Source organism: Muntiacus reevesi, chromosome 7, assembly GCF_963930625.1.
Source record: "Muntiacus reevesi chromosome 7, mMunRee1.1, whole genome shotgun sequence".
Taxonomy (NCBI): domain Eukaryota; kingdom Metazoa; phylum Chordata; class Mammalia; order Artiodactyla; family Cervidae; genus Muntiacus; species Muntiacus reevesi.
The window spans coordinates 16,115,857-16,143,034 of record NC_089255.1 but is presented as its reverse complement, the minus strand read 5'-3'; the positions used below and the strand labels follow the sequence as shown (position 1 = coordinate 16,143,034).

Genomic DNA, 27,178 nt, shown 5'->3' with positions numbered 1-27,178 from the left:
GTGCTTGGACTGCTGGGACTATACCTTAAAATACTTTAAAGATTTGTGTACATATGTCTCACTAAACAAAAGAAGTCCAATGCAGTGTAATTAACAGCATTCTTATTTGCCGAAAATAACATTCCTTTTTATTCAACCAGTAATTTAAAAACTACACTAAAGATCAACCAATCTAGCAAATTTCTAAATGTTCTAAGGCAAATATACTTTCCTCTTTGGATGTTCCCCTTCTCTCATACACAAGTGACAGTACAGTCTTTTTTATTTTTTTGGCCATTAGGTACAGCTCATGAGATCTTAGTTCCCAGACCAGGAATTGAACCTGGGTCCTTGGCAGTGACAGCACAGAGTCCTAACCACTGGACTGCCAAGGAATTCCCTCGAATGACAGTACTCTTAAGCAACGGCAGGAGTTCTTTGTTTGATTTAAAACAAAATGCACATTAATTAAAAGTATGTATCTGGAGTTCCTCTAACAGATTTAGTTCCAACTGAACAGATTTTAACCCAAGGAGTAACTTGAGTTTTCTAACAAACAAAAAGGTTTTATCAAATACCCATTTATCTTCTAGTTGACACTGTCTATGTGTCATCAAAGGAACAGAAGAGTAAATGGTTTTTTGCTTTTTGAATATTTCCTTCTCTTGTGTAAATTTTTTACCTTAATTAGCTTAGTTTCAATCTCCCCATCGGAGGCTAGTTCCTGGTGTGTCAGCATGTACTTCTCACACTTAGCTAGTGCCTTTTCATTTGCAACAGACACAGTGATGGCACGGGGGACATGTGGCTGCATGACTGTCTCAGTTTGCAGGTTAGTGGCAGGCTTATGATCTACCCATCTGTCTCCCGCAGAGCGTGATCGTCTGTGTCGCAGACGAATTGGTGGTGCGTTCTGATCGGATTGAGAGAGGAATCAAGAGACAAGCATAACCCAGAATTAATCTGAGGGTACTGTTAGAAGTGCAGCAGTTTTGGCTACTTTAGTTGGTGACGGTATGAAAACAAACGCGTGAACCTTTTCAAAAGCTATGTTACTCAAGCAATTTAAATGTTCTCTTTGTATGTAAACACAAAACCAACAAACATCTTTAAACTCCAGTTTATGTATGTATTATATATTCTACTAGAGATCTTCCCTTTCAACAAAGAGTGAAAGGAAAAGTTCTGGTAAGGCTGCCAGTCTTTCCTGCATAGGTGGTGTTTAGGACAAATAATTCATTTTTGCATTCTTGATCAAAAACCAGTATTTGTTACTGCTATTGTGAAGTAATCTGTTAGGTCCACAACTATGTTAAAAGCTTCAAAAAGATCAATAAAAGTCCTAAACATATCATAGGCCTCTAAACAAAAGTGAAAATACTCCTATTAAAAAAACATACCTCTCCCCCCAGCAAAAGCTGATGGAGCTGTATAGTACATACATGCTAAAAAACATAAGGTATTTTAAGAACCTTGTGTATAAAATGATTAGAAGAATGTAAATAAAGTACTTCTGCATACTTTAAAAAATCTCAAAACATAGCTTTATGAAAAATTAACAAACATCTCATAAAGGTTCCAAGAACCAGATAAAGAATACACTATCATCAGTCTCTATCATGCAATATAAAACTAGATACTTCCAGTAAAATGTTATATAAATTTAGGAAAGTTAAGTTTAGCACATTCAACCTAAGGGGGAGGGGGTGGAAATCACATACAGAACATAGTTAATAGTTTCTTTGTAACTTTGCAAAGTTTTTGTTTGCAAAACTGAAAGCAAATGAAACAGGTCTGTCACAGGCCAAATCCTTCCAAATGGGTCAAGTGTGGACACCTAATTTAAAATGTGTATCTGGAGAACTGAGGCATTTCCCCTGTACAATTATAAGAAACAAATGCACCAGTGAAAAAATCATGACACCAAAACATGGGCAACAGCATTTGCCACTCAGGATACCCAAGCCTCACAACAAGCAGGAAATGTCCCATTCTTAAAATGGCTTAATGCTGAACGAGGAAGAAAGAGGTTCTCATGACCTACCATTTAGCAAAGGTGATAGTTTTCTCAAACACATTTACCAATAGACATTGTGAAACAAACTTTGGAAGATGACTGTCCTTACTTACACTCTACTGTCATTTATGAAATAAACATTTAAGTTTTCTTCCTCACTGAAGTATATAAATTGAGTCCACCTGACGTAATTTTTGACCAACAAACCTAGATGTGTATTCTGCTGCACTTCTAAAAAGATTTTGATTTCAAATGAAGAAGTTAAAGGATCTCTAGTAAATTCTCTTAAATATCTCTTAGCCAAATTAGATACTATGTTAATGTTGACCAGGCATAAGTAGGCCTTGAATAGTTTTCAGTCTATAAATTTGGAAATAAGGAGGATTTATTAGAGTTGATCAGAAAGACCAATCACCATATAATTTGCTCCCCAAAAAGGTTTAAAGCAAAATCTGCAAAGTAAAGAGCTTAAGCGACTTTAGACTTATCTGTTGCCTTTAACCTTGTAACTAATTCATCATCATCCCTTAATAATCAGGAATGCAGGCCACCTAAATGAAATATTTTCTATACCCTAAATTATACAATAAGAAAATCTAAAGCAAATATTTACTATAGGATTAAATTATTTAGAAGAAAAATTCTTAGATATATTAAAATTTTACTAAATGTAGATTCACAATATTAACTTTGTCAACTTACTCAGATTCAGAGGAAAATTTTACCTTAATCTTTAAGAAGAAAATATAAACATGAATTTGTTTAAACAACCTTGAATGAGGCAGAGCCCTTCTAAGTTGAGACAAAGCCCTTGAGATTAACAGTGATTTATTGGCCACGTAAACCTTCCTTCAGCAGTTATAAAACAACTGGCCTGGGCTCCTCAAAAAATAGTATCATGAAAATTAAAAAAAGGGGAGGATGGACTACTTTATATTAAAAAGATTAAAGAGATAATAACCACATATAATGTATTCACCTTGATAGGACCAAGGTTTGAAAAACAAACAGCCATTACTGGGACACCACTGATTTTCTCAGGTGTGATGAAGATTGTGGTTATGTATGTAAGACACAAAGCCTATGACTTACTGTCAAAGGCTGAAGGAAAAAAATACTTACATGTCTGTTGTTTAAAATAAAAGTCCAGGAAAACAGTTTTAAAAATGGAAATTAAAAAAGAGTAAAAAATCCAATTTGAGGAAGAAAAGCCAAAAGAAAAGAATGGAAAATGTGTTCTAAGACAGTCACTGATTTTGTGGATGCTCATCAGTTCATGCAGCTGAGGAGCACGTGTTCACTGAACACAAGGCACTTTCTGTGCCAAATGTGGCTAGGCTTTTTTCAGATGAAGAGCTAGGCCTCAGTTTCAGGGTGATCTGATCTTTCGAACTAACAGAAAAATCAGACCTTGCTTATATTAGAGCTCACCCATCATTCCGGTGAACTTTCAGAACCGAGTTATAGAAACACACAACAGTAAAATCTATTGCTACAATGCTTTAAAGTGATAACTGGCACTAACCCTGCTGCAGCGATCCTCTTCTACTCCTATCTCATTTCTGAACGAAGGAACCACCTCCCTGCCTTCATTCCAGTACATCCCTCGCCTTCTGTCTGACACGATACAAGTTTTACTTTGTCCTGGCTCCTGCTGCCTACGCCTCGCAATAGATGTGACATTGAGAGGTGTGTTGTACGGAGGAATTTTCTGCTCCCATTCCGAAATACAGGAAGCTACAGAAATGCTGCTGCAAGAGTTAGAGCGCCTATGTGGCTGTTGACTCATGAGTTGCTGGCCGTTGGAAATCTGAGCAATATAGTTACTAGAAAGCTAAAAAAATTGAAGAGAAATTAATGAGCAGGAGTTGAAAAACAGAAACAATTCATTACTTTGCTATAATTTTAGCTCATGAAGACATAATTATTCTTTTATAACTTTTTAAGACATAATTTTTGTACTGAATTACTAATTTTACACTAAATTTGTGTTTATACTAAATTTTTTAAGTATAAATAGAAATTTGAGAAATATAATAAATTTAAAACAAAAAATTTGATTCTCATAGAAATAGTCAGCTAATCTGAACAAATCTTCTCTACGACTATGAAGTTACTACACAACTAGAGACAACTTACAGGTACAGGTGGTGGAGAAACAGATCTTTGGGTAACTTTTTCGCGATCCCGCTCCCGAGAGGGTCTCTCTGGCTTTTCAGTTTTGGGCTCAGTAACGATCGCCTTCAGTTGTTTCAGTTTCTCATCTTTCACCCAGAGTTTATTTTGCATCTCCAACTGTTTGGCTGCCACTCGACGCTCCTGAAGGTTTATGAATGGCAATAAGTAGTCTAATTCAGTTACACCAAACCAACTGCACCGGTTCACCTGAACGGTTTATTTCCTAAAGATGACAGTTCTTCATAACGCTAATTAATTTGCTGTGACTTGTAAGGGCAGAGGAAAGAAGTAAAAGGGACCAAGTAGTGGCCGCTGTTGCCACCACCACTAAAACGCTGTGTGTGTCTCATTCAGTCGTGTCTGACTCTTCGAGACCCCATGAACTACAGCCTGCCAGTCTCCTCTGTCCATGAAATTCTCCAGGCAAGAATACTGGAGTGGGTTGCCATTCCCGATCCAGGGAATCTTCCTGATCCAGGGACTGAACCCAGATCTCCCGCATTGCAGGCAGATTCTTGACCATCTGAGCCACCAGGGACCCCAGTGCAAGCCATTCAGAATCCTGTAGTTAAGAAATCAGTCACCCACGAGATGGATACTGTAGGAATGACACTCACGCATTCTTTCTCCCACTTCATGGTTGTTTCTGTCACCATGCCTTGCAGCCTGGCTTCTAGTCTACGTTTGTCAGAAAACTGTCGCTGAAGTTTTTGATTCTGGGTTTCAAGCTCCTGTTGCAGATTGCGCTTATCTTCCTCATAGATGGTCGTTGTTTTCTCTAAAATCTCAACCTGGGAATGTAGAGCATTACGGTCAACATTTGATGTGTAAACATTTCAAGTAGCTTTAAAATAATCTCTCTCTCTTTAAAATAATCTCTCTCATAATCTGCCTATGCAAGCATAGTTATGGAAAGAAGAATCATGAAGAAAACCTTTTCCTCTAAAATTTCATCTGAATGCCCATCTCTGTTCCTAGAAATGAGGACTTTTAAACAAGCTCCTCACTGAAAGATGAAATTATAATTGATTTCATGTGAAAATTACTGTTCCCTAAAATTTTGTTTTTATAAAGGCCACTTTCAGAATGGAGAACACTGTATTGTTTGAGATTAGCTTCTGTTTAGAATGAATCATGTATCCCCTAAATTATCCTCAGTAGTAAGTCAAAAAGCAATTTATAATCAAAACTAAAACACCAGAACATTATCATCAATTGGTAAGGTCTGTCTCAAAAAGAGTATTCTATCTACCCTTTTATTGCCATTCACTAATAGTTCCTCTGTATGGGGAATGGGAATGAAGATTAGCAAATAACCAAGTGATAACTCCCAAGGAAGCAGAAGCTGCAGGTCCGTATAGTAGAACAGCTAAATCAAAGACCAGTGTTAAATGTTCAGCACATACATCCATTATAATAATCCCCAAACCAACCTTATATTCTAAAGTTTTGTTTTTCTTCTCCAGTCGTTCTATTTCCAGTTTCTGTCCTGAGATCACCTTTTCTTTTTCATTTAGTTTTCCTTGAATATAGTTTTCTTTATTTAAAACAGCATTGTCAAATTCTTGCAACAAAGCCTTAAAATTAATTGCTGAAACAAAAGCATGCAGGCCAAGTTTACTCCAATTCCAAAATAACTGGTGAAGTCAACTTTTGTAACTGATATTTATATAAAATGAAGCTCTTTAGCAAATACCCCTTTGAAAATCTATAAGCAGAAAACAAGTCTGGAAGGAAATCAAGAGTTTGATTCTCAAATCCACAAGAGACACTTTTGTTACTGAAAAAACACTTAGGTCTTTCATTTTGCACTATAGCATAAATAATTTTTTGAGAACAAATGCAGAAGCAGAAGTAACACTAGCCTTAGGGACAGTTAATTCAAGTTGAAATCCCTATGCACCATTCACTAGTCATGTGACGTGGGCAAATTATTTGTTTCTGAGCATGTTTCTTCATTTTAAAATGGAGATTTAAGTACCATTTTTCTCACATTTTTCTTACAATGGTGATAACAATACATATATTCAATAAGCACTTCCTATATACCAGGATGTCATACATGATTTTCAAACATCATCTCATTTATCCTTATATTTAACACCCTCCCTCTGAGGCAGGAACAATTATAATCCCATTTTGCAGACAGGGAAACTAGAAATAAAGGATTAAGTAATTTTCTCAAAGATACAGTTATTATGATATAATACATGTTAAATGCCTTGCATATAAATAACTAGTAGGAGCTAAGAAGTAGCTCTTGTCCCTTTCATCATGTCTATTAGTGTTTAAAGGGGATAAATTCACATCCAGTTTGATCTTCTGCTTTATATCCTTAGGATATAAAATGATGCCTTTGGGGGGGTACTAAGTTCAGAGACAAAATAATCCTTCCTGGAAGATGCTGTCCCAACACAAAACTCCTGCAAATTTCTCATGTTAAAATAACTATAAACAGTTTGCCCTTACACTGCTTATTAAACTCATCAATCATCATTTGTCGTAGGTGATGTCGTCTCTCTAACGCTTCAATCAGCCTGGGAAGAGTCTGCTCATCGTTGACATCCAGAAGTTCGCAGGATGGCAAAGGTGGGAAACTTTGTAAAACCACTTCTGAAACCAGCGGTTCTGTATGGAGTTGTTTAAAAAAAAAAAAAAAAAATCACACAGGAGAGGAAGTGTTATTCAAACAAGTTTAACACTGGTAAGAGCCCCAGTCCAATTAACAGTGTACTTTGTTGGGCTCATCATATTACCTTAAAAATGAGAGGAGTTGTAAAGAAGAAGAAAATGTCAGAGTATATAATAAAAGAAATGTGATTTATACTTTGGTTCAGACTTTTTTTGCTCTTGTTTGTTGAGGGGAAAGAAAGTGAATAGTTTTCTTAAGTGAAATAGATTTTAAAAAAGAGAGAGACAGAGACAGACTCATCAATCAGCAGGCAGATGACACCACAGCAGCTCATACCGTCTCCAACAGGCCCCGCCCGGGCCTGGTTTCTGTATCGCCTCCCTGGTGTTAAACCGCATATGGCCTTGTCTGTTGGTCTTGCTACTTCAACTTCTTGGGTCACTTCTGCAAATCTCATTACTTGCTAAGATACAACACAGGGTTTGATTTTGATTTTATATATAAGTGTTTCTAGTCTTTCTTCAGAAATTAGTAAATGAGACAGTAATATATTGGTTATTAGTTCACTTCTGTAACCAGTGGTTCTGTATCAATTTTTAAAATGTTCAAAATGTTATTCTTCACATGTAAATAGTTTTGTCTACAGAAACTCAGATTTCATAAAGGCATTAAAATTACCAAGCTTTCTTCATAATCTTCGGCCTTTGGATTCACACACACAATCAGGCGTACTTTCCCTTCCCCGTCAAAATAGTTCTTGAACAGATGGGTTAACTTTGAATCTCGATATGGAACCATCTGTAAACATATCCAAACCCAAAGACATCAGGCAGAAAGCGCACACAGACAAAGCCGCACAAGACACAGGACCCGCCCGCGGCCGCGGCTCACCTTGCTGGTGCCGCAGGCCTGGTTCTCCCTCAGGATCTCCATGCATGCCCGCAGGGTCATGAGTGACTGGTTGATGTTGCCTGGCAGAAAAGCACACAGAGGCGTCTGAGGCACTGGCGGGGTGGCCAGAGCACGGCCTGTCTGTCTGAGACATCTACTTCATGCAACTCTCAGACAGAAATTACAAACAACAGGTTTTAGTGGGCTCAGCTTAAAGACCTGTCCATATCTGACAGTGTTGCAGGAGAGTGTAAGTACCAGGATTCTTATGTAAAGACTCTCCACTGAATGTAACATTATACTTCATGACCCGTAAAGTTTCTTTCAAATCTTAAATACCATGAAAGTACAGATGTTTAATATCCTCTAAAGCATGCCCATATTTCAGGCCACATTTGGCTCCATCCAGACATTGATGTCTCCCTTGCACCAGAAGGAACTCCTGTTTCTACCAGTCAAGGAGTCTCAAGAACCAACTAAATCTGTTCCTTCTATATCTAAAGAAGGTTTCTTGGGCAGCAGGCTTCTTAGTCCTGGTCACTCATTTGAATTTCTGAGTCAGGGCAAGTCTGACAGATCTATCAAGCCAACAATACAGGAGATGTCACCTGCAGAGACCCCAAAGCATTACAACACAGAAAAGTTTTTCACTTTGAAACCATGCTTTCATTCTTGGCCACCTTTCAAAATACAGAGCTCATCTGTGCCTCCATGTTAATCCATGATTCGTGCTTTCTCTTCCTTGACCTCAGCTTGCACTGTCCTTCCTCCTCCTCTTCCATGTGTTCTTCAAAACCCATATCCCCGTTAACAGACTTGCCATACCCTCAGAACGCGCACAGAATGATCCATTTCATCTCTTTCTCTAATGGCCACTTGTGATCTGGATGTTGTCCATGGGTACACTTCAGGGAGTGTGCATACATGGATGGGAAGTAAATACATCTTTTTTCTTACTAACTGCTGAAATTTAGCTGTTTCTTCAATTATGAATGTAGGCCAAACACCTATAGTAATAGTAGTAGTACTACTTGTGGTTTCTAATCAAAAGAAGTCACAGATACTTTTATAACAGTTTATTGCTTATCTCAAGATACTTATATTCATTACTACTTTGAAATTATGAAGTTACAGACATGCTGTCAGGTTTAAGGCATTAATAAAGTACATAAATTACTGTATGACAGAGGTTTTAAGAATACTTTTAAAAACACATTTCAGTCTAATTGGTTTCTTTTGTAATCCTGTATTTTATGTTATACATTCTAAAATATTCTGGATCATATCCACAGGCTTCACCCCACCCATGATGCAAAACCCTACAACCTTGTTTTTATTTCCCAGAAGAGTGGTGCTTCCCCTGTAGTCTTGTGAATAAAAGTTGCCTGCTTTCTAAAAGCCTGACATAGTAAAAGGATGCTGAGCAGCAGGAGGCCAGCAGCATTTTCCTAGTCCCTTGCTGTTGCCTTCAAACACATTCCCCTTACACGCCAGCTCCTGGGTCAACTATAGCATCTAACAGGAATGTCACTCTAACATGCCATCAGAGGGCCCGACCTCAAGTCCAGGGAATCTTTCTCTCTTTACCATTAGTCACGCCCTGAACCTTGTCACTCAGAACTCTGAAACCTCTAGAAATGTGAGGTTGTCACATATGCCCCAGCCACAAACTAGCCCCAGTATAGTTTTAACTCCCTAACCATGTCACCTCTTCCCCATCATGTCAATGCTGATATGGTTTCTGTTCTTGTCTCCAAAGCATCAGAACCCTCAGGTTTCTTCTTTCCTTCCAATCCAGCTAAACCTGCTTTCCTAAGGTTAATCCTTCTTCTTCTGATCTGGATTCTAGATGCTTTGTCTTTTTATATAGACGTATATAAAGTGTGTGTGTTTTTAGTCCTGGGCCATTAAACCTGGGGCTTCTCAGGTGGCTCAGTGGTAAAGAATTTGCCTGCCAATGCAGGAGACACAAGAGATGCAGGTTCAATCCCTGGGTTGGGAAGATCCCCTGGAGTAGGAAATGGCAACTCCAGTATTCTTGCCTGGAAAGTCCCATGGACAGAGGAGCCTGGTGGGCTATAGTCCATCAGGCCACAGAGAATCAGACACGACTGAACATGTACGCAGAACAGCTAAGCCAGTGCACCACAGCCGCTGAGCCCATGCACTGCAACTACTGAAGCCCGTGTGCTCTAGAGCCCCTGCTCCTCAACAAGAGAAGCCACCAGTGAGAAGCCTGCACACAGACTGGAGAGCAGATCCCCCCCCCCCCCGATGCAGCCAGAGAAAACCCGGGCAGCCCAGCAAAAAATAAAAAATTCTTTTAAAAAGTGTGTGTTTAGTCACTTCATAACTCCAAGTCACCTAGCTACCCCCCGACTCTTCTTCCCAGACTCACGGATCTACTGTCCTCGAGGCCCGGCCCTCAGCATGTTCCTCTTTGTACTCCATGAATAATCTTATCTTCCCCGTTGCTTCAATCATGTCTTCACTGCACAGCCTAAACCTACAAACCTCAAGCCAAGTCTCTCTCCTTCCATATCTATCTACCTCTGCATCCAATTGTTAGGCACCTACACTTGAATAAATGGAATATGTTCAACACAAAACTCTTAGCTGCCCACACCTGCACCTCAAACTACTTCTCCTCAATCAAGATTTTCTTTGGTTTATCCTCCTGTCTCCCTTCCTCTCCACATCCAGGTGGGCCTACTTACAAACTAGCTCTTAGTTTTGGCTGACCTTTGCCTCCAGGTGACAGGACTGCTCATCCGAATTACAGCAAAAGGTTCCCAACTGCTTTTCATCTCTCTACACTTGCCTCTGATAAATTAATCTACTACACTGGAAAAATCTTTTTAAAACTGATCGTTCACTGGCTGTGTAACAGCAGAAAGATACAAGTTTTGGAAGTTCAACCAACCTGGGTTCGAACCAGGCTCTAACCTTGGGAAAATTACTTAACCTCTTCCAGTCTGACAAAATGGGTATGATCCAATCCTGGAAAGTCAGAATCAAGAAATCAAGCCCATATATAGTAAATGCTATGATAAATACTCAGCCTTTAATAACTGGTAGTCACCATTATTCCTTCAACAAGAAATTCACACTAATATGATAGTCAAGGGTCTTCATGGACTTGCCTTGCCCTCCGGCCTCAGTGGTCACAGTTCACCAACCCACACCCTCCACTTCAGCTACCCTGGCCCTGCCATGTTCTCCCAGGGATGGTGACTTTAATTCTATCGCTCTTCTAAGAGCTCACGCCTCATCAGCTCCACGCATTCTTCCCCAACGCCCCATCTCACATGCAGCCCCAGAATGGATGGGACAGCCCTGCTCTGTATCCCCACAGCACCTGCTGCTCACCTCCCTCACCTTCTACTAGCAATTTGCCTCTTTTGTACTAGATATGTGTTCAACTCCTGTAACAAAGTAGGTACTCCATAAATGTTATTAGCATAAATCATATCATAAATGGCTGTACTAAATGAAAAATTAAGAAAAACACAGATTTCAACTAGCTTTTGTGTTCAAAGATTTTTCCTATCTCCATAAGCCAATTTTTTACCACTGTGAATGTTGGAGGAACTATTAAATCACTTAATTTTATGGACCCAGTACTGGCACTCTAGCCATAGATATAACACTTTCAACAGGAATATAACTTACTTTCTATTTAGTCACTTTTCCTCATTCTTAGCCTTCCGTGGTAGCTTAGTCAGTAAAGAATCTGCCTTCAATGTAGGAGCACCTGCAGCATAGGAGATGCAGGTTCGATCCCTGAATTGGAAAGATCCCCTGGAGAAGGAAGTGACAACCCATTCCAGTATTCTTGCCTGGAAAATTTCATGAACAGGGGAGCCTGGAGGACTACAGTCCACTGGGTCAACAAGAATCAGACGTGACTTAGCGACTAAACCACCACCTCCTTCTTAAATAAATTAGTGTGTTGTAATAGATCAACATGAAACCAGCATAACTAAAGAAAAAGCACTAGTCACTTAACCTCTAAATTTTTAGTCAAATTAAAGACAGTTAGGCTTAAACCATCAATAAGCAGGCAATAAACTGGCACTGCAAGTTTCTGAAAGTTGTAGCAATAAGTAAATACTATGCTTTGCTCACCAGCTTCACGTAATCGGTTCCCTTCTGCTTTTGTCCGGTTAGTTCTTTCACTTCCAGCAAGATCTACCAAAGACAACTGGCTAATAGTGATTTGTTCTTTCTCCTGAAAGGAAGATAATGCCAATCTCATGAATTATAACTGGTTTACAGTGTTCTTTAAATATATTCAAGTGAAATTAAGTCTTAGGAATATACGGTTTGCATAATACAAAATGCATAATAAGGGGGAAGGATACATGTTTTGGGGGAACAGTTTACTAAAAGCATATGATAAATATCCCCAGGACATTACTTGCAGACTATGTTATACTGTAAGCTCCACAAGAACAGGAACTGTCTTTTAACCACTTCATCTCCAGCACCTTGCACAGTTCCCAGCACTCAGCAGGAGCTCAATAAATGTCTGCTAAATAATCTAGAGCAAGACTAAATATTTGTATAATGAGATATTTAATAATCTTATAGCCTAATGATTTCATAATACTCTAATAACTTTCATAAGAAAGTCAGACACATAACTAATATTACTAATACATCAGATGTGATTCAGAGGAAAGCAAGTGTACAGAGACTTAACTTAGAAGCATTTTCTAGCTAACATTTATCAAGTGCTGACTGTAAGCCAAGCAATGGGCTAAGAACTTTACATGCATCACCTCCTTTAATCCTCACAGCATTACAACTGGAATTTTGTTGTGAAAAAGGTTTACAAATCTTTATAAATATCTAATAGAGGAGATAAAATACGTTATGATTCATTGTTTTTCCCTGAAGACTCGTTTTGAATGTAGAAATAGCTTATTACATAGAAATTGTTTATTATGTAGAGGAGTTTATTACACCTCGGTAAGACAGCTAGTAAACACATAGAAACCAGAATTCACATCCTGGTGGTCTTTAGTACCATGCTGTACCATCTACTGCCATCTGAAAACCTTTGTGATACACCACAATTTCATGGTATGTTTTGAATGGGATTACATTTTAATACCTTAAACTAATTAAATGTTTTTTACATTCAGGCTCAGATGCTGTTACTAATTCATATAGGCCTTGCAGCATGACAGACCCAGCATTAAACAGCGACCAGCAGCTGCGGGCTCCACTGGCCTGTCACCAAGAGAGAACAGTCTAGAACTGACCACTCCTGAAAAGTTTGTTGGTAACACTTTAAAACAGAGAACAATTTCTACATACAAAACGAGTCTTCAGAGAAAAACAATGATCATAACATATTTTATCTCCTTTATTAGATATTTATAAAGATTTGTAAACCTTTTTCACAACAAAATTCCAGGTTATAAGATTTAATAGCCGGTTTCCTAGAACAAGAGTTTCCCCAGTGGCTCAGATGGTAAAGAATCTGCCTACAATGCGGGAGACCCAGGTTCGATCCCTGGGCCGGGAAGATCCACTGGAGAAGGGCATGGCAACCCACTCCAGTATTCTTGCCTAGAAAATCCCGTGGACAGAGGAGCCTGGCGGGCTACAGTCCATGAGGTCTCAAAGAGTTGGACCTGAGTGACTAACACTTCCTGAAACTATACTACCTAACTAGTGAAACATTTTTTTGTAAATGTCATCACCTACACATAAGATAATTTTAGCACAATATTCAGTGTAATGAAACCTTCATGATTTAACTCTAATCCCCAAATTAAGGATTCAGAACAGGAAAAACTCTACACATTAAACCTTTACCTGTAAGACGTTGTCTCCATCTGCATCCAAGGGAGCTTGAACTAATTTAATGTTGAACACACTATGGGAACGGCTGGACTCATGATTCAAATGTGTGTTAGCAATTCGTCGCTTTTTCTGGCCTACGGTGACAGAAAAATCATAGCTTGTTTCAGTGCATATACTTTCTACCAAACTAAAATGTATTGTGAGTAGAGCAGCAACTTTCAGGATTATATTTATAACTTTATATATTTGTACTTCTAACTCTGCTTCTAACCTCTCCAGAAAACTTCAAAAGCCTCCTCAGTAGATTTAACTTCTACTTCCGTACATCCTGCAACGTACATGTTATGGTTCTTGTCTTCACGAAGCAGTTTAGATTGTGGAGGTCTAGGGGAAAGAAAAAAACATTAGTTTCCTAATCTCAGGACTTAAGGACTAAAATGTCAGGCAACATGATATCCATTCTTACAAAGGGAATAAGCCTAAGCAAGACTCCAGAAGAATATTACACTTGGATTAGAATAAGGATATACAGTTAAGATTAGTTACATAACAGGAATCTATTTTGTTATTAAAGCTTTGCTCTAATTCGTTCCTATAAAGCACATGAAACAACACTTACTAAACAGAGATCAAAGTAGTAGTAAGCACCATCACATGCAAAGGTTAAGCATCAAAATCTAGCATTTTCTTAATTTTAAAAGATCAACAGATCGAGCTGGTTCTGTCAACAAAAAAACAAATTCAGAAGGAATTTGGTATATACCAGGAGTGGCAATCCTTTTAAAGTGGCTGGTCAAGATTTACTCTTAAGGTAGGACGAAGATGGGAAAGATGCTGCCTGTTTGGCCTCAGTCGTGTGAACAGTGGGGGCAGATGCAGTTACCAGCCACCATTATTCAGCCAATGGCAGATTTCTCAGGAAGGAGGGGCTTAGAGGTAGCAGCCGGCCCAGGACCAATGAAAAATCGCCTACATGCGAACATGCCACAAATGCCAACCACTAGTATAACTGCACCCTTCTCCTTAAGAAAAGAGTCAACACATCACATACACAAAATCTGTGTTCCTCATGGGTGTGCTGCAACTGTTCCACCTACCAAAGGAATAAGGTAGAAGTTACTGTTTCTGCAGCAGCCATCTCATAACAACACATTCAGTCTAGAGTATGTGACACAATGAGTCGTATCTTAAAAGTTCTCCTTCATTGTATTAAAAACTAAACCTTAATTCAGCTCCAAAAAAAAAGGTTAAACACCACCCTAACAAAATGAATTCACTGCCAAATAAGCACCCTGTGAGTTCATTCAAGGTGTTACCGGGAAGGTTACAAGGCATGCGCTCACATTTGTCAGTCTTTATGTACATAATAAAAACAAGATAGGCTTCTTAGAAAACAGCCTCATTTGGAACAGATCAAACAGAAACCTGGTGCATGTGCAGATGTGAAAGTGATTAATGACATTAAAAAAGCCTAGGAAAACGGGTACACACAACCGACACTTTAAACAAGTAATTAATCTGTGGGGGTTTAGTCGCTAAGTCGTGTCCGACCCTTGCGACCCCATGGACTGTAGGCTGCCAGGCTCCTCTGTCCATAGGATTTCTCAGGCAAGAATACTGGAATGGGTTGCTATTTCCTTCTCCAGGGGGTCTTTCCAACCCAGGGATCGAACCCAGTTCTCCTGCATTGCAGGCGGATTCTTTACCATCCGAGCCACCAGGCAAGCCTGATAATAATTAGTCTATAAAGTCTTTAATATATATATTATAAAGTGGAAATACTGACACATCAATGTAATGGTTTTTCAAATCTAGCTGTTCCTTCACTAATACCTGATTGAGTCATATACCGAAAAGTTAAATATATAATATAGGTCTTCACATTATTTATGTCTTAAGAGGCCCTAACAAAAACAGCACTGAAGACAAGCATTTAGCTTAAGACTATGAACAAGATATTGTTAGTAGACATGAGATTCCGGAGTCCACTCTGGCACAAAGGTAATTTGTAATGCCAGACTGTAACTGGCCTTCAGTCTCAGCAGGACAAGACCCAGGGAAATCTAAGGAATAATCTTTTAACTCTGGTGCAATGACAATACGGATGTCACTTCTGATTAATCAATGATGGAAAGTCTGTGACTACTAGTTGTGCAGACAGCAGCTTTAGGCTCCATTCTGAGGAGATCACCAGGACACAGATTAGAGGCTGCAAATTCCCAACATTAAGTGTTAGGTTCTTGAAAGGTAGCCCCAAGGCACATCTACAGGGACACTTCTTTATACAATTAAGACCCTTCTCAAAATGTAGCCGAGGGCCAAGAGTTTTCAAAAGTAAAGTCTTAAGGCGAATATTCTCCTTAGGTACTTTAACCCACTGGTTTTCCTAATACAACTAACTAAATATCAAGTAAATAACAGAACTATTCACCACACACCAACTGCATGATATATGAGTTATATTTCATTTTGAAAACAGAAGTAAGCTTTATCCCCATTTATAGCTGAGGAAACTAAGGTCACTGATGTGAAGTGACTTCGTCAAGGTTAGTCAGCTAAAAAGGGACTCTCTCCACTACTTACTTAGGCTTTATGGGATCAAACGGCATCTCTTCCAATAGATCATATATGTAATTATTATATATTTCAATATAAGAGACAAATACACCATAGACACTATCTTCATCAACCTCTTCTGCTTTGCAAAATTCTTGTACATTTATCATATCTGCAAACTCTGGATCTATTTGTCGTCTGAAAAAAGAAAAAAAGTCTCAATCTCATCTTAAACACTTTAGTCATAAATGACCTCTACTACAAGCAAGACTGCACAGAGCAACTTCATTCATACTCATGGCTGGGCCACCAGTTCTCCCATGTCTTCCCAGATACACAGCACAGACTTTTACACCTTCTTTCACCCAGAGGGGCACCTTCTCCTTACACAGTGATTCAAGGGCAGTGCATTCAAAACCAAATAGAACATCTGAGCAAGCATAATTACGAACAGCCCTCAACTTTTATCTCACTAAATTCAACTGTCAGACCAACTTCTCGACTTCTGACCACCAGACAGGGTTCCTGTGAAGCTAGTATTACAAAACAGAATTACTTACTTGCTAGAGGGGGTCTTTGGATTGGGTGTGGCTTCTCTTTTCTGCCGTTCTAACAAAGCATCAACTTCACATTGTATATCCATACTATTCCTATCATTAGATTTAAAAACCTAAAGTGAGGGCAAAAACCAGACCACAATTTTTAGACTTTGTCATAAATAGTAAGAAATATATTTAAGGAACAAGACAGTTTACATTTAAACATATTTAAGGTTTTAAAAGGTATTCAGTGCCTTAGTTCTCCCTTAATAATATTGTATTCACAGGTATTTTGGCACCTATGTCTTTTAGTGAGAGTCATAATACAATTAAAAAAAAAACACACACACTTACGTATCGTTTAGCTTGAAAAGACCCTATACTGTTAAAGAGCATGTCCAAACAGCGAGGAAGCAGCCCTCCTTCCCCTGGAGAACCAGTCATAGTGTGAGTTTTTCCGCTTCCCGTCACACCATATGTAAAAAGGAGACCTACAACATAACAAGTCACAATTATATAGTAAAAGTCATAATAGGTTGTATCTTGAAAGTTCTTCACTTATAATATTTCTAATACTACATTAGAAAACACTTAATATTAACTAGTCAATACCTCAATAAATAAGGTAAATGCTGACAACCATAAACAGAGAAATCACAGTAAAACAGTAATAGCGGGAGCCTTTGACAGCCCACTTACATCAATGGACAGACCATCCACACAGAAATCAATAAGGAAACACAGGCCTTATATAACACTTCATCCTGAAGAGACTTAACTGATATTTATAGAACATTCTGTCCAAAAGCAACAGAATACACATTCTTCGCTGGTGCACGTGAAACATTCTCCAGGATAGATCATATGCTGGATAACAAAATAAGTTTCAGTAAATTTAAGAAAATTGAAATCATATCAGGCCTCTTTTCTGACCACAGCACTAAGAGTTAGAAATCGATCACAAGAAAAAAAACTGTCAAAAATCCCCAAACAAGTGGAGGCTAAACGATGCTACTAAACAACTCATGGATCACTGAAGAAATCAAAGAGAAAATGAAAAAATACCTAGAGATAAATGACAACAAAAACATAATATTTAAAAACCTATAAAGAAATCAAAAAGAAAATCAAAGAATAGTTAGAGACAAATGACAACAAAACATAATAATCAAAAACCTACGTGATGCAGGAAAAGCAGTTCTAACAGGGAAGTTTATAGCAATACAGTCTTATCTCAGAAAACAAGAAAAATTTCAAACAACTTAACCTTACACCTTAAAGCAACTTCGTAGCTCAGTCGATAAAGAATCCGCCTGCAGATTCTTTCTGTAGGAGAATGTAAGAGACCCAGGTTCAATTCCTGGGTCGGGAAGATCCCCTGGAGAAAGAAATGGCAACCCACTCTGGTGTTCTTGCCGGGAGAATCCCATGGATAGAGGAGCCTGGCAGGCTACAGTCAGTCCATGGGGTCGCAAGTGCGGGACACGACTTAAGAGACTAAACCACCACCACCACCAAAGCAACTAGATAAAGAACAATCAAAACCCAAAGCAGGCAGAAGGGAAGAATTTATAAAGATCAGAGCAGATTTAAACAGAGATGAAGAAAACAATAGAAAGGAGCAATGAAACTAAAATCTGGTTTGCTGACCAATCACAAGTACTGAAATTGAAACTGACTAGAAAAATCCTAACAAAAAAAGTCCAGAAGCTGATGGCTCCACAGGTAAATATCATCAAACATTTAAAGAAGAGTCAATATCTATCCCTCTGAAAATATCCCAAAAAATTGCAGAGGAAGAAATAATCCCATTCTATGAGGCCATTATAATCCTGATAAAAAAAAGTCAAGAATACCTCAAAAAAAAAAAAAAAATTACACAGATAAATACGCTGCTCATCTTTTGATAAACAAAGACACAGAAATCCTCAGCAAAGTACTAGTAAAGCGAACCTAACAATACATTAAAAGGATCACACCCCATGATCAAGAGGGATTTATCCCAGGTATGCAACAATTTTTCAATATCTGCAGATCAGTGTGATACACTACATTAACAAACTGAAGAATAAAAGCCATATGATCATCTCAATAGGTGTAGAAATGCCTTTGAAAAAATTCAACAAGCATTTGATAAACTGTCCAGAAAGTGGGTCCTAAGGGAACACAATAAAGGCCATATGTGAAAAACCTACAGCTAACGTCAACTTACTCAATGGTGAAAAGTGGAATGCATTCCCATTAAGCTCAGGAACAAGAAAAGGATATCCACTATTGCCAGTTTTATTTAACATAGTTTTGGAAGTCCTAGAAGAAGAAATAAAAGGAATCCAAACTGGAAAAGAAGATCCAACAATCCCACTACTGGGAATATACCTGGAGAAAACTATAATTCAAAAAGATACATGCCCCTCAGTGTTCACTGCAGGACTATTTACAATAGCCAGGACATGGAAGCAACCTAAATTTCCATCAACAGAGGAAGAGATAAAGAAATTGTGGTATACATACACATGGAATATTACTCAGCCATTAACATGAATGAAATGATTCCATTTGCATAATATTGATGGACCTGTAGATTATCAGACTAAGTGGAATTAAGTCAAATTTCACATGATATTGCTTATATGCACAATCTAAAAAAAATAAAAATGATAAATGTGCCTATTTACAAAACAGAAACAAACTCACAGGCTTAGAAAACAAACTTAACGGGGTTACCAAAGGGAAGGGGTAAATTGGTAGTTTGGGATTGACATAAACACACCACTCATTTAAAACAGATCACCAACAAGGACCTACTATATAGCACAGGGAACTCTAGTCAATATTATGTAATAACCTAAATGGGAAAAGAATCTGAAAAAGAACAGATACAAGTATACGCAGAGGTGAACCACTTTGCTGTACACTAACATGACATTCTTAATCAACTATACTCCAATATAAAGCATAAATTTTAAAAAGAGAACTGAACCAGGAAGAAATAGAAAATGTGAACAGACCAATAATAACCAAATAGATGAACCAGGAAGAAATAGAAAATGTGAACAGACCAATAATAACCAAATAGATTAAATCAGTAATCATAAACCTCCCAACAGAGAAAACCCCAGGACAAGATGGCTACACTGAAGAATTCTACCAGACATTGGAAGAATCACCAACATCAGTCCTTCTCGAGCTCTTCACAAAAATCTGAGAAGGGAACTTTCAAATGCATTCTATGAGGCCACCATTAACCTGAAACCAAAGCCAGGTAATGACACCACAGGAAATGAGAACTATAGACCAATATCCCTGATGTATATAGGAACGGAAAGTCTCGGCAAAGTATCAGCAAACTGAATTCAAGAACAGTTAAAAAGAACTGTACATAACAACCAAGGGGGATTTATGCCTTGAATGTAAGGATGGTTCAACATATAGAAATCAGTAAATGTAAACATATTAATAAGATAAAAGATAAAAATCACATGATCATCTCAATAGACGCAGAAAAATCATTTGACAAAATACAATATTCTTTCATGATAAAAACCTTTAGCAAATTGGGTACAGAAGAAACATACCTAAACATAATGAAGTTCATGTATAACAAATGCACAGCTAACATACATGTTAGCTGTTAGTCTCTCTCAATGGAGAAAGACTGAAAGTTTTACTTCTAAATTCAGGAATAAGACAAAGAAGGCATCCAAATAGGGGAAGAATAAGTAAAACTTATTCTTTTAGTAAGTTTTTCTTATTCTTTCTATCTACAGAAATGTAGGTGATATGATCCTGTATATAGAAAATATCAATGACTCTACCAAAAAACTGTCAGAAATAATCTATGTTGTCAGTAAAGTTGCAGGATACAACATCAACATATAGAAATTAGTTGCACTTCTATATACTCAGGAGAAACATATGATAAAGAAGTAAAATTATTCCATGTGTAAGAGCATCAAAACAGTAAATTACTTAGGAATAAATTTAACAATGGAAGTAAAAGATCTGTACAACAAAAACTATGAGACTGCTGAAATAAAAGACACAACAAACAGAAAAATATATATGCTTATGGTCTGAAAGAATATTGCTAAAATGTCTATAATACTCAAAATTTACAGATTCAATACAATCCCTATCAAGACATTAATAGTATTCTTCACAGATATAGAAAAAAAAAAAAATCCTAGAATTTGTATGGAACTACAAAAGACCCCAAAAGTCAAAGTAATCCTGAGGAAAAAGAACAAAGCTGGAGGTATCACATACTTCCGGACTTCAAGCTGAACTATAAAACTACAGAAATAAAAACAGCATGCTACTGGCACAAAAATAGCCACACAGACCAAGAACAGAATAAAGAGCCCAGAATTAACCCAGACCATACAGTCAACTTATATTTGACAAGGGAGCCACCCAAGAGCATCAATGTGGAAAAGATCACTTCAACAATTGGTGTTGGGAAAACTGGATAAACACGTGTAAAGCAATGAAATTGGACCACTATCTTACACAACTCACAAAAATTTACTAAAAATGGATCAAACATAATTTACTCAAACACAAAACCTGATACTATAAAAAAAATCCTAGAATGAAACATAGGAGAGAAGTTCCTCAACATTGGTTTTGGCAATTTTTTAAATATGACAGCAAAATCTCAAACAACAAAAGCAAAAATCAACCAATGGGACTACATCAAACTTAAGAGCTTTTGCACAGCAAAGGAACAATTAACAAAATGAGCTATCACCTCATGCACGTTAATCATCATCAAGGCAATCATCAAGAAGATGAGATAACAAGTGTTTGGCAGGATGTGAAGAAAAGGGAACCCTTATGCCCTGTCAGCGGGAATGTAAATTGCTGAAGGCACTGTGGAAAACAGTATGGAAGTTCTTCAGAAAACCAAAAGCAGAACTTTTCATATGACCCAGACTTTAAAGATAAATAATACATAAGTCCATGTAGGTATCTATCTGAAGAAAATTTAAAAACTACCTTGAAAAGATATTTACACCCCCCACCCATTCGTTTCAGAATTATTTACAATAGCCAAGACATGGAAACAGCCCAAGTGTCCACAAACCAATGGACAAAGAAAACATGTTATATGGACACAACGGAATATTATTCAGTCATAATAAGGAATGGGCTTCCCTGGTGACTCAGCTGGTAAAGAATCTGCCTGCAATGTGGGAGGCCTAGGTTTGATCCCTCGGTTGGGAAGATACCCTGGAGAAGGGAACAGCTACCACTCCAGTATTCTGGCCTGGAGAGTTCCATGGACTGTATAGTCCATGGGGTCGCAGAGTCAGACACAACTGAGCAACTTTCATAAGGAATAAAATCTTGCCATTTGAGACAACCTGAATAAACCTTGAGTACATTATGCTAAGTAGGCTAAGTCAGACAAGTACTTTGATGGAATTTTATAAAGCCAAACTTGTAAAAATCGAGTAAAACAGTGGTTACTTGGGAACGGTAAGTGGGAGGAGAGAAGAGATGTTAAGTTTACTACTTACAACAAGTGTAAATAAGACCTAGAGATATAATGCACAGTACAGTGAATATAGACAACAGTACTTACTATATTATAATGGAGATAGAAATGGGAAAAAAAAAAAAAAGAAAGAAAGAAATGGCAACCCACTCTAGTATTCTTGCCTGGGAAATCCTGGCAAGAGAAGCCTGGCAGGCTACAGCCCATAGGTTACAAAGAGTTGGACACGACTTAGTGACTAAATAACAACTGTACAAATATCCAACTTGCTAAGAGACTAGAACTTAATTATTCCAACCACTAAAAAGAAAGAATAATTATGAAATATGATAGAGGTGCTAATTATTGCTACAATGGCAATCACATTACAATATATAAATGATTTAATTATACATTATAAGGTGCTGTAACCTTATAAATTTATACATTATCATATATATTTCAATTAAAAAGATAAGTATCTTTTTGCAATTGTAAAAAAAAAAAAAAAGCACTAGAAAATACAAAAATAATCTTAAGAACATAACCTGATATCGAAAGCAACTAGAGAAAGAACGAATGGAACTCAGAGTAAAAAGAAAGAGAAATCATTAAGATTGGAGCAGAAATAAAACAGAGATAAAGAAAACAGAAAAGAGCAATGAAACTAAAAGGTAGTTATTTGAAAAGGTATATAAAATTCACAAACCTATAGCCCCAGACTCCTCATGAAAAAAAGGGAGAGGGATCAAATCAAGAAAATTAGAATTGAAAAAGAAGACTAGAGAAATACATTCAATCAGAAGAGACTACCACAATTAAGTGTTTGCCAATAAAATGGGTAACATAGAAGAAATGGACAAATTCTTAGGTATAATTCCCAAAGACTAACCAGGAAAAAATAGAAAATATGAAAAGACCAATCATAAGTACTAAAATTGAAACTGTGATTAAAACCTCCAGCAAACAAAAGTCCAGAACCTCATGGTCTCACAGGAAAATTCTATCACACATTTAGGGAAGTGTTAACATCTATCCTTCTGAAAGTATTCCAAAAAGTTGCAAAATCAGGAACACTCCCAAACTCATTCAACAAGGCCACCATCACCCTGATACCAAAACTAGACAAGGATACCACAAAAAAAGAGAAAATTACAAGCCAATATCTTTGATGAAAAAGGACACAAAAATTCCCAAAATACTAGCAAACTGAAATCCGACAACATATAAAAAAAGTCATATAGTATGACCAAGTTGGATTCATCCCAGGATTCCAAGAATGATTCAACATACATAAAATCAATGTGATATACCACATTAATTTAAAAAAAGGACAAAACCCATAAGATTAGCTCAATAGATGTGGAAAAAGCATTTGACAAAATTCAATATCCATTCATGATATAAATCCTTCTGAAACTGGGTATAGAGGGAACATATCTCAATATAATAAAAGCTATTTGTGACAAACCCACAGAAAATGGTGAAAAGCTGAAAGCCTTCCCACTAAAATCTGTAATAAGACAAGGATGTCCACTTTCACCACTTCTCTTCAACATAGAATTGGAAGTGCTAGTCACAGCAATCAGACAAGAAAAAGAAATAAAAGGTAATTACATTGGTCGGGAAGAGGTAAAATTGTCATTATACACAGATGACATGATAACATATATAGAAAACCCTGAAGTGGTTCTTCCACACAAAACCACTAGAACTGATAAACGAATTCAGCAAGGTAGCAGGATACAAGATTAATCTTGTATCCATACAGAAATCAGTGGCATTTCTTTACACTAACAATGAAATAGCAAAAAGTGAATGTAAATAAACAAGAAATGGAGGGACTGGGAAGCCTGGCATGCTGCAGTCCATGAGGCAGTCAAGAGTTGGACATGACTTGGCATCTGAACAACAACAAATAAACAATCCCTTTAAAACTCACACTAAAATACATAAAATGCTTAGGAATGAATCTCACCAAGGAGGTGAAAAACTTACATGCTGAGAGTTACAAAACATTAGTAAAGGAAATTAAAAAAATGATTCAAAGAAATAGAAAAATATACCCTCTGGTCTTGGATTGGAAAAATTAATTTTTCTAAAATGGCCAGACTACCCAAAGCAATCTACAGATTTAATGTGACTTCTATTAAATTAACAATGGTAGTTTTCACAAAAATGGAACAAATAATACTAAAATTAACATGAAGCCAAAAGACCCAGAATTGCCAAAGCAATCCTGAGGGAAAAGAACAGAGCCAGCAACATAACTCTCCCAAACTTCAGACAATACTACAAGGCTACAATAATCAAAGCAACAGTATATTGGCACAAAAACAGATATGTGGATCAATAGAACAGAGAACCCCAAAGGAAACCCACACATCTATAGACAATTAATCTTTTTTTTTTTTTTTTTAACAACTAATCTTTGACAAAGGAAACAAGAATATACAATGGAGAAAAGACAGTGTCTTTGGCAAGTAGTGTTGGGAAAGAGGATCAGTCGGTTGAGTTCAGTCGCTCAGTCGTATCCGACTCGTATCCGACTCTTTGCGACCCCATGAACCACAGCACACCAGGCCTCCCTGTCCATCACCAACTCCCGGAGTCCACCCAAGCCCATGTCCATTGAGTCAGTGATGCCATCCAATCATCTCATCCTCTGTCGTCCCCTTCTCCTCCTGCCCTCAATCTTTCCCAGCATCAGGGTCTTTTCAAATGAGTTGGCTCTTCACATCAGGTGGCCAAAGTATTGGAGTTTCAGCTTCAACATCAGTCCTTCCAACGAACGCCGAGGACTGATCTCCTTTAGGATGGACTGGTTGGATCTCCTTGCAGTCCAAGGGACTCTCAAAGAGGATAGCCACATGTAAATTGATGAAGGAAGAACATACCCTTACATCAAACACAAAAATAAACTCAAAATGGCTTAATAATATAAGTACTCGTAAGACACTGGGTGGTCTACTGGTTAGGATTTGGTGCTTTCACTGTGGCAGCCCAGGTTCAATCCCTGGTTGAGAAACTAACCTGCATGCCACACGGTATGGCCAGAAAGCAAACAAAATAAGAGGATATCATAAAACTTCTAGAAGAGAACATAGGCAAGATGTTTTTGACATAAACAGTAACAAATGTTTTCTTGGGTTAGTCTCCCAAGGCAATAAAAATAAAAGCAAAAAGAAGCAAATGGGACCTAACCAAACGTACAAGTTTTGCACAGAAAAGGAAACCAGCAATAAAATGAAAAGACAACCAACAGACTGGGAGAAAACATTTACAAATGATGTGACCAACAAGGGATTAATCTCCAAAATACAAACCCACGCACCCTGCTTATTTAACTTATATGCAGAGTACATCATGGGACATGAGGGGCTGGATGAAGCACAAGCTGGAATCAAGATTGCAAGGAGAAATACCAATAACCTCAGATATGCAGGTGACACCACCCTTACAATAGAGGGCAAAAAGGAACTAAAGAGCCGCTTGAAGGTGAAAGAGGAGAGTGAAAAAGCTGGCTTAAAACTCAATAAAAAAAACTAAGATCATGGAATCTGATCCCATCACTTCATGGCAAATAGGGAAACAATGGAAATAGTGACAGACTTTATTTTCTTCAGCTCCAAAATCACTGCCAAAGGTGGCTGCATCCATAAAATTAAGATGCTTGCTCCTTGGAAGAAAAGCTGTGACAAACCTAGACAGTGTATTAAAAAGCAGACATTACTTTGCCAACAAAAGTCCATATAGTCAAAGCTATGGTTTTTCCAGTAATCATGTATGGATGTGAGAGTTGGACCATAAAGAAGGCTGAGTGCCAAAGAATTGATGCTTTTGAAGTATGATGTTGGAGAAGACTCTTGAGAGTCCCTTGGACTGCAAGGAGATCAAATCAGTCAATCCTAAAGGAAATCAGTCCTAAATATTCATTGGAAGAACTGATGCTGAAGCTCCAATACTTTGGCCACCTGATGCAAAGAGCCAAAAGACTCACTGGAAAAGACCCTGATGCTGGGAAAGATTGAAGGCAGGAGGAGAAAGGGATGACGGAGGATGAGATGGTTGGATGGCATCACTGACTCAATGGACATGACTCTAAGCAAGCTCTGGGAGTTGGTGAAAGACAGGGAAGCTTGGCATGCTGCAGTCCGTGGGGTCACAGAGTCAGACACAACTGAGCAACTGAACAACAACAATATGCATCTCTTTTACAAAAACAATCAACCCAATCATAAAATGGACAGAAGAAGTCTCTAAATGTCTGTTTAGAGACATTTCCCTGAAGATGACATACAGATGGCCAAGAGGCACATGAAAAGATGATCAGCATCACTAGTTATTCAGTTCAATTCAGTTCAGTCACTCAGTCATGTCCGACTCTTTGTGACCTCATGAATCGCAGCACGCCAGGCCTCCTGTCCATCACCAACTCCTGGAGTCTACCCAAACTCATGTCCATGGAGTTGGTGATGCCATCCAGCCATCTCATCCTCTGTCATCCCCTTCTTCTCCTGCCCCCAATCCCTCCCAGAATCAGGGTCTTTTCCAATGAGTCAACTCTTCGCATGAGGTGGCCAAAGTATTGGAGTTTCAGCTTCAGCATCAGTCCTTCCAATGAACACCCAGGACTGATCTCCTTTAGGATGGACTGGTTGGATCTCCTTGCAGTCCAAGTGACTTTCAAGACTCTTCTCCAACACCATAGTTCAAAAGCATCAATTTTTTGGTGCCAAGAGCCACATGAAAAGATGATCAGCATCACTAGTTATTAGAGAAATGCAATTCAGAACTACAACAAGGTACCACCTCACACCAGTCAGAATGGCCCTCATCAAGAAGTCTACAAATAGCAAATGCTGGAGAGGGCCTGAAGAAAAGAGAACCCTTCTATATTGTTGGTGGGTTTGTAAATTGGTATACCACAAAGAAGAACAGTATGAAGGTTACTTAAAAACCTAAATTAGAGCTATTACAGGAGGCAGCAATCCCACTCCTGGACATATATCTAAAGAAAACCGAGTTTTGAAAGGATACATGCACCCCAGTGTCCATGGTTTACAGTAGCCAAGACATGGAAACAACAT

The 27,178-nt window shown here is 38.0% G+C and overlaps 1 protein-coding gene across 7 annotated transcripts in view; it reads right to left on the bottom strand.

Moving 5' to 3' along the window:
- Positions 1-27,178, bottom strand: part of KIF23 (kinesin family member 23) — a 43,737-nt gene that overhangs the window by 2,348 nt on the left and 14,211 nt on the right. For 2 of the 7 annotated variants that reach the window (XM_065940662.1, XM_065940667.1), the window contains 16 exons: positions 16,964-17,100; positions 16,631-16,740; positions 16,098-16,268; positions 14,566-14,607; positions 13,786-13,898; positions 13,527-13,648; positions 11,826-11,928; positions 7,698-7,777; positions 7,485-7,604; positions 7,143-7,269; positions 6,644-6,802; positions 5,608-5,765; positions 4,792-4,965; positions 4,136-4,315; positions 3,522-3,830; positions 662-892 (listed from right to left, as the gene is read on the bottom strand). In XM_065940662.1, coding sequence (XP_065796734.1) covers positions 662-892; positions 3,522-3,830; positions 4,136-4,315; positions 4,792-4,965; positions 5,608-5,765; positions 6,644-6,802; positions 7,143-7,269; positions 7,485-7,604; positions 7,698-7,777; positions 11,826-11,928; positions 13,527-13,648; positions 13,786-13,898; positions 14,566-14,607; positions 16,098-16,268; positions 16,631-16,740; positions 16,964-17,100 — 2,336 coding nt within the window. The remainder of the gene's footprint in view (positions 1-661; positions 893-3,521; positions 3,831-4,135; positions 4,316-4,791; positions 4,966-5,607; positions 5,766-6,643; positions 6,803-7,142; positions 7,270-7,484; positions 7,605-7,697; positions 7,778-11,825; positions 11,929-13,526; positions 13,649-13,785; positions 13,899-14,565; positions 14,608-16,097; positions 16,269-16,630; positions 16,741-16,963; positions 17,101-27,178) is intronic. The other 5 variants (XM_065940664.1, XM_065940663.1, XM_065940666.1 and 2 more) reach the window with 5 other exon arrangements.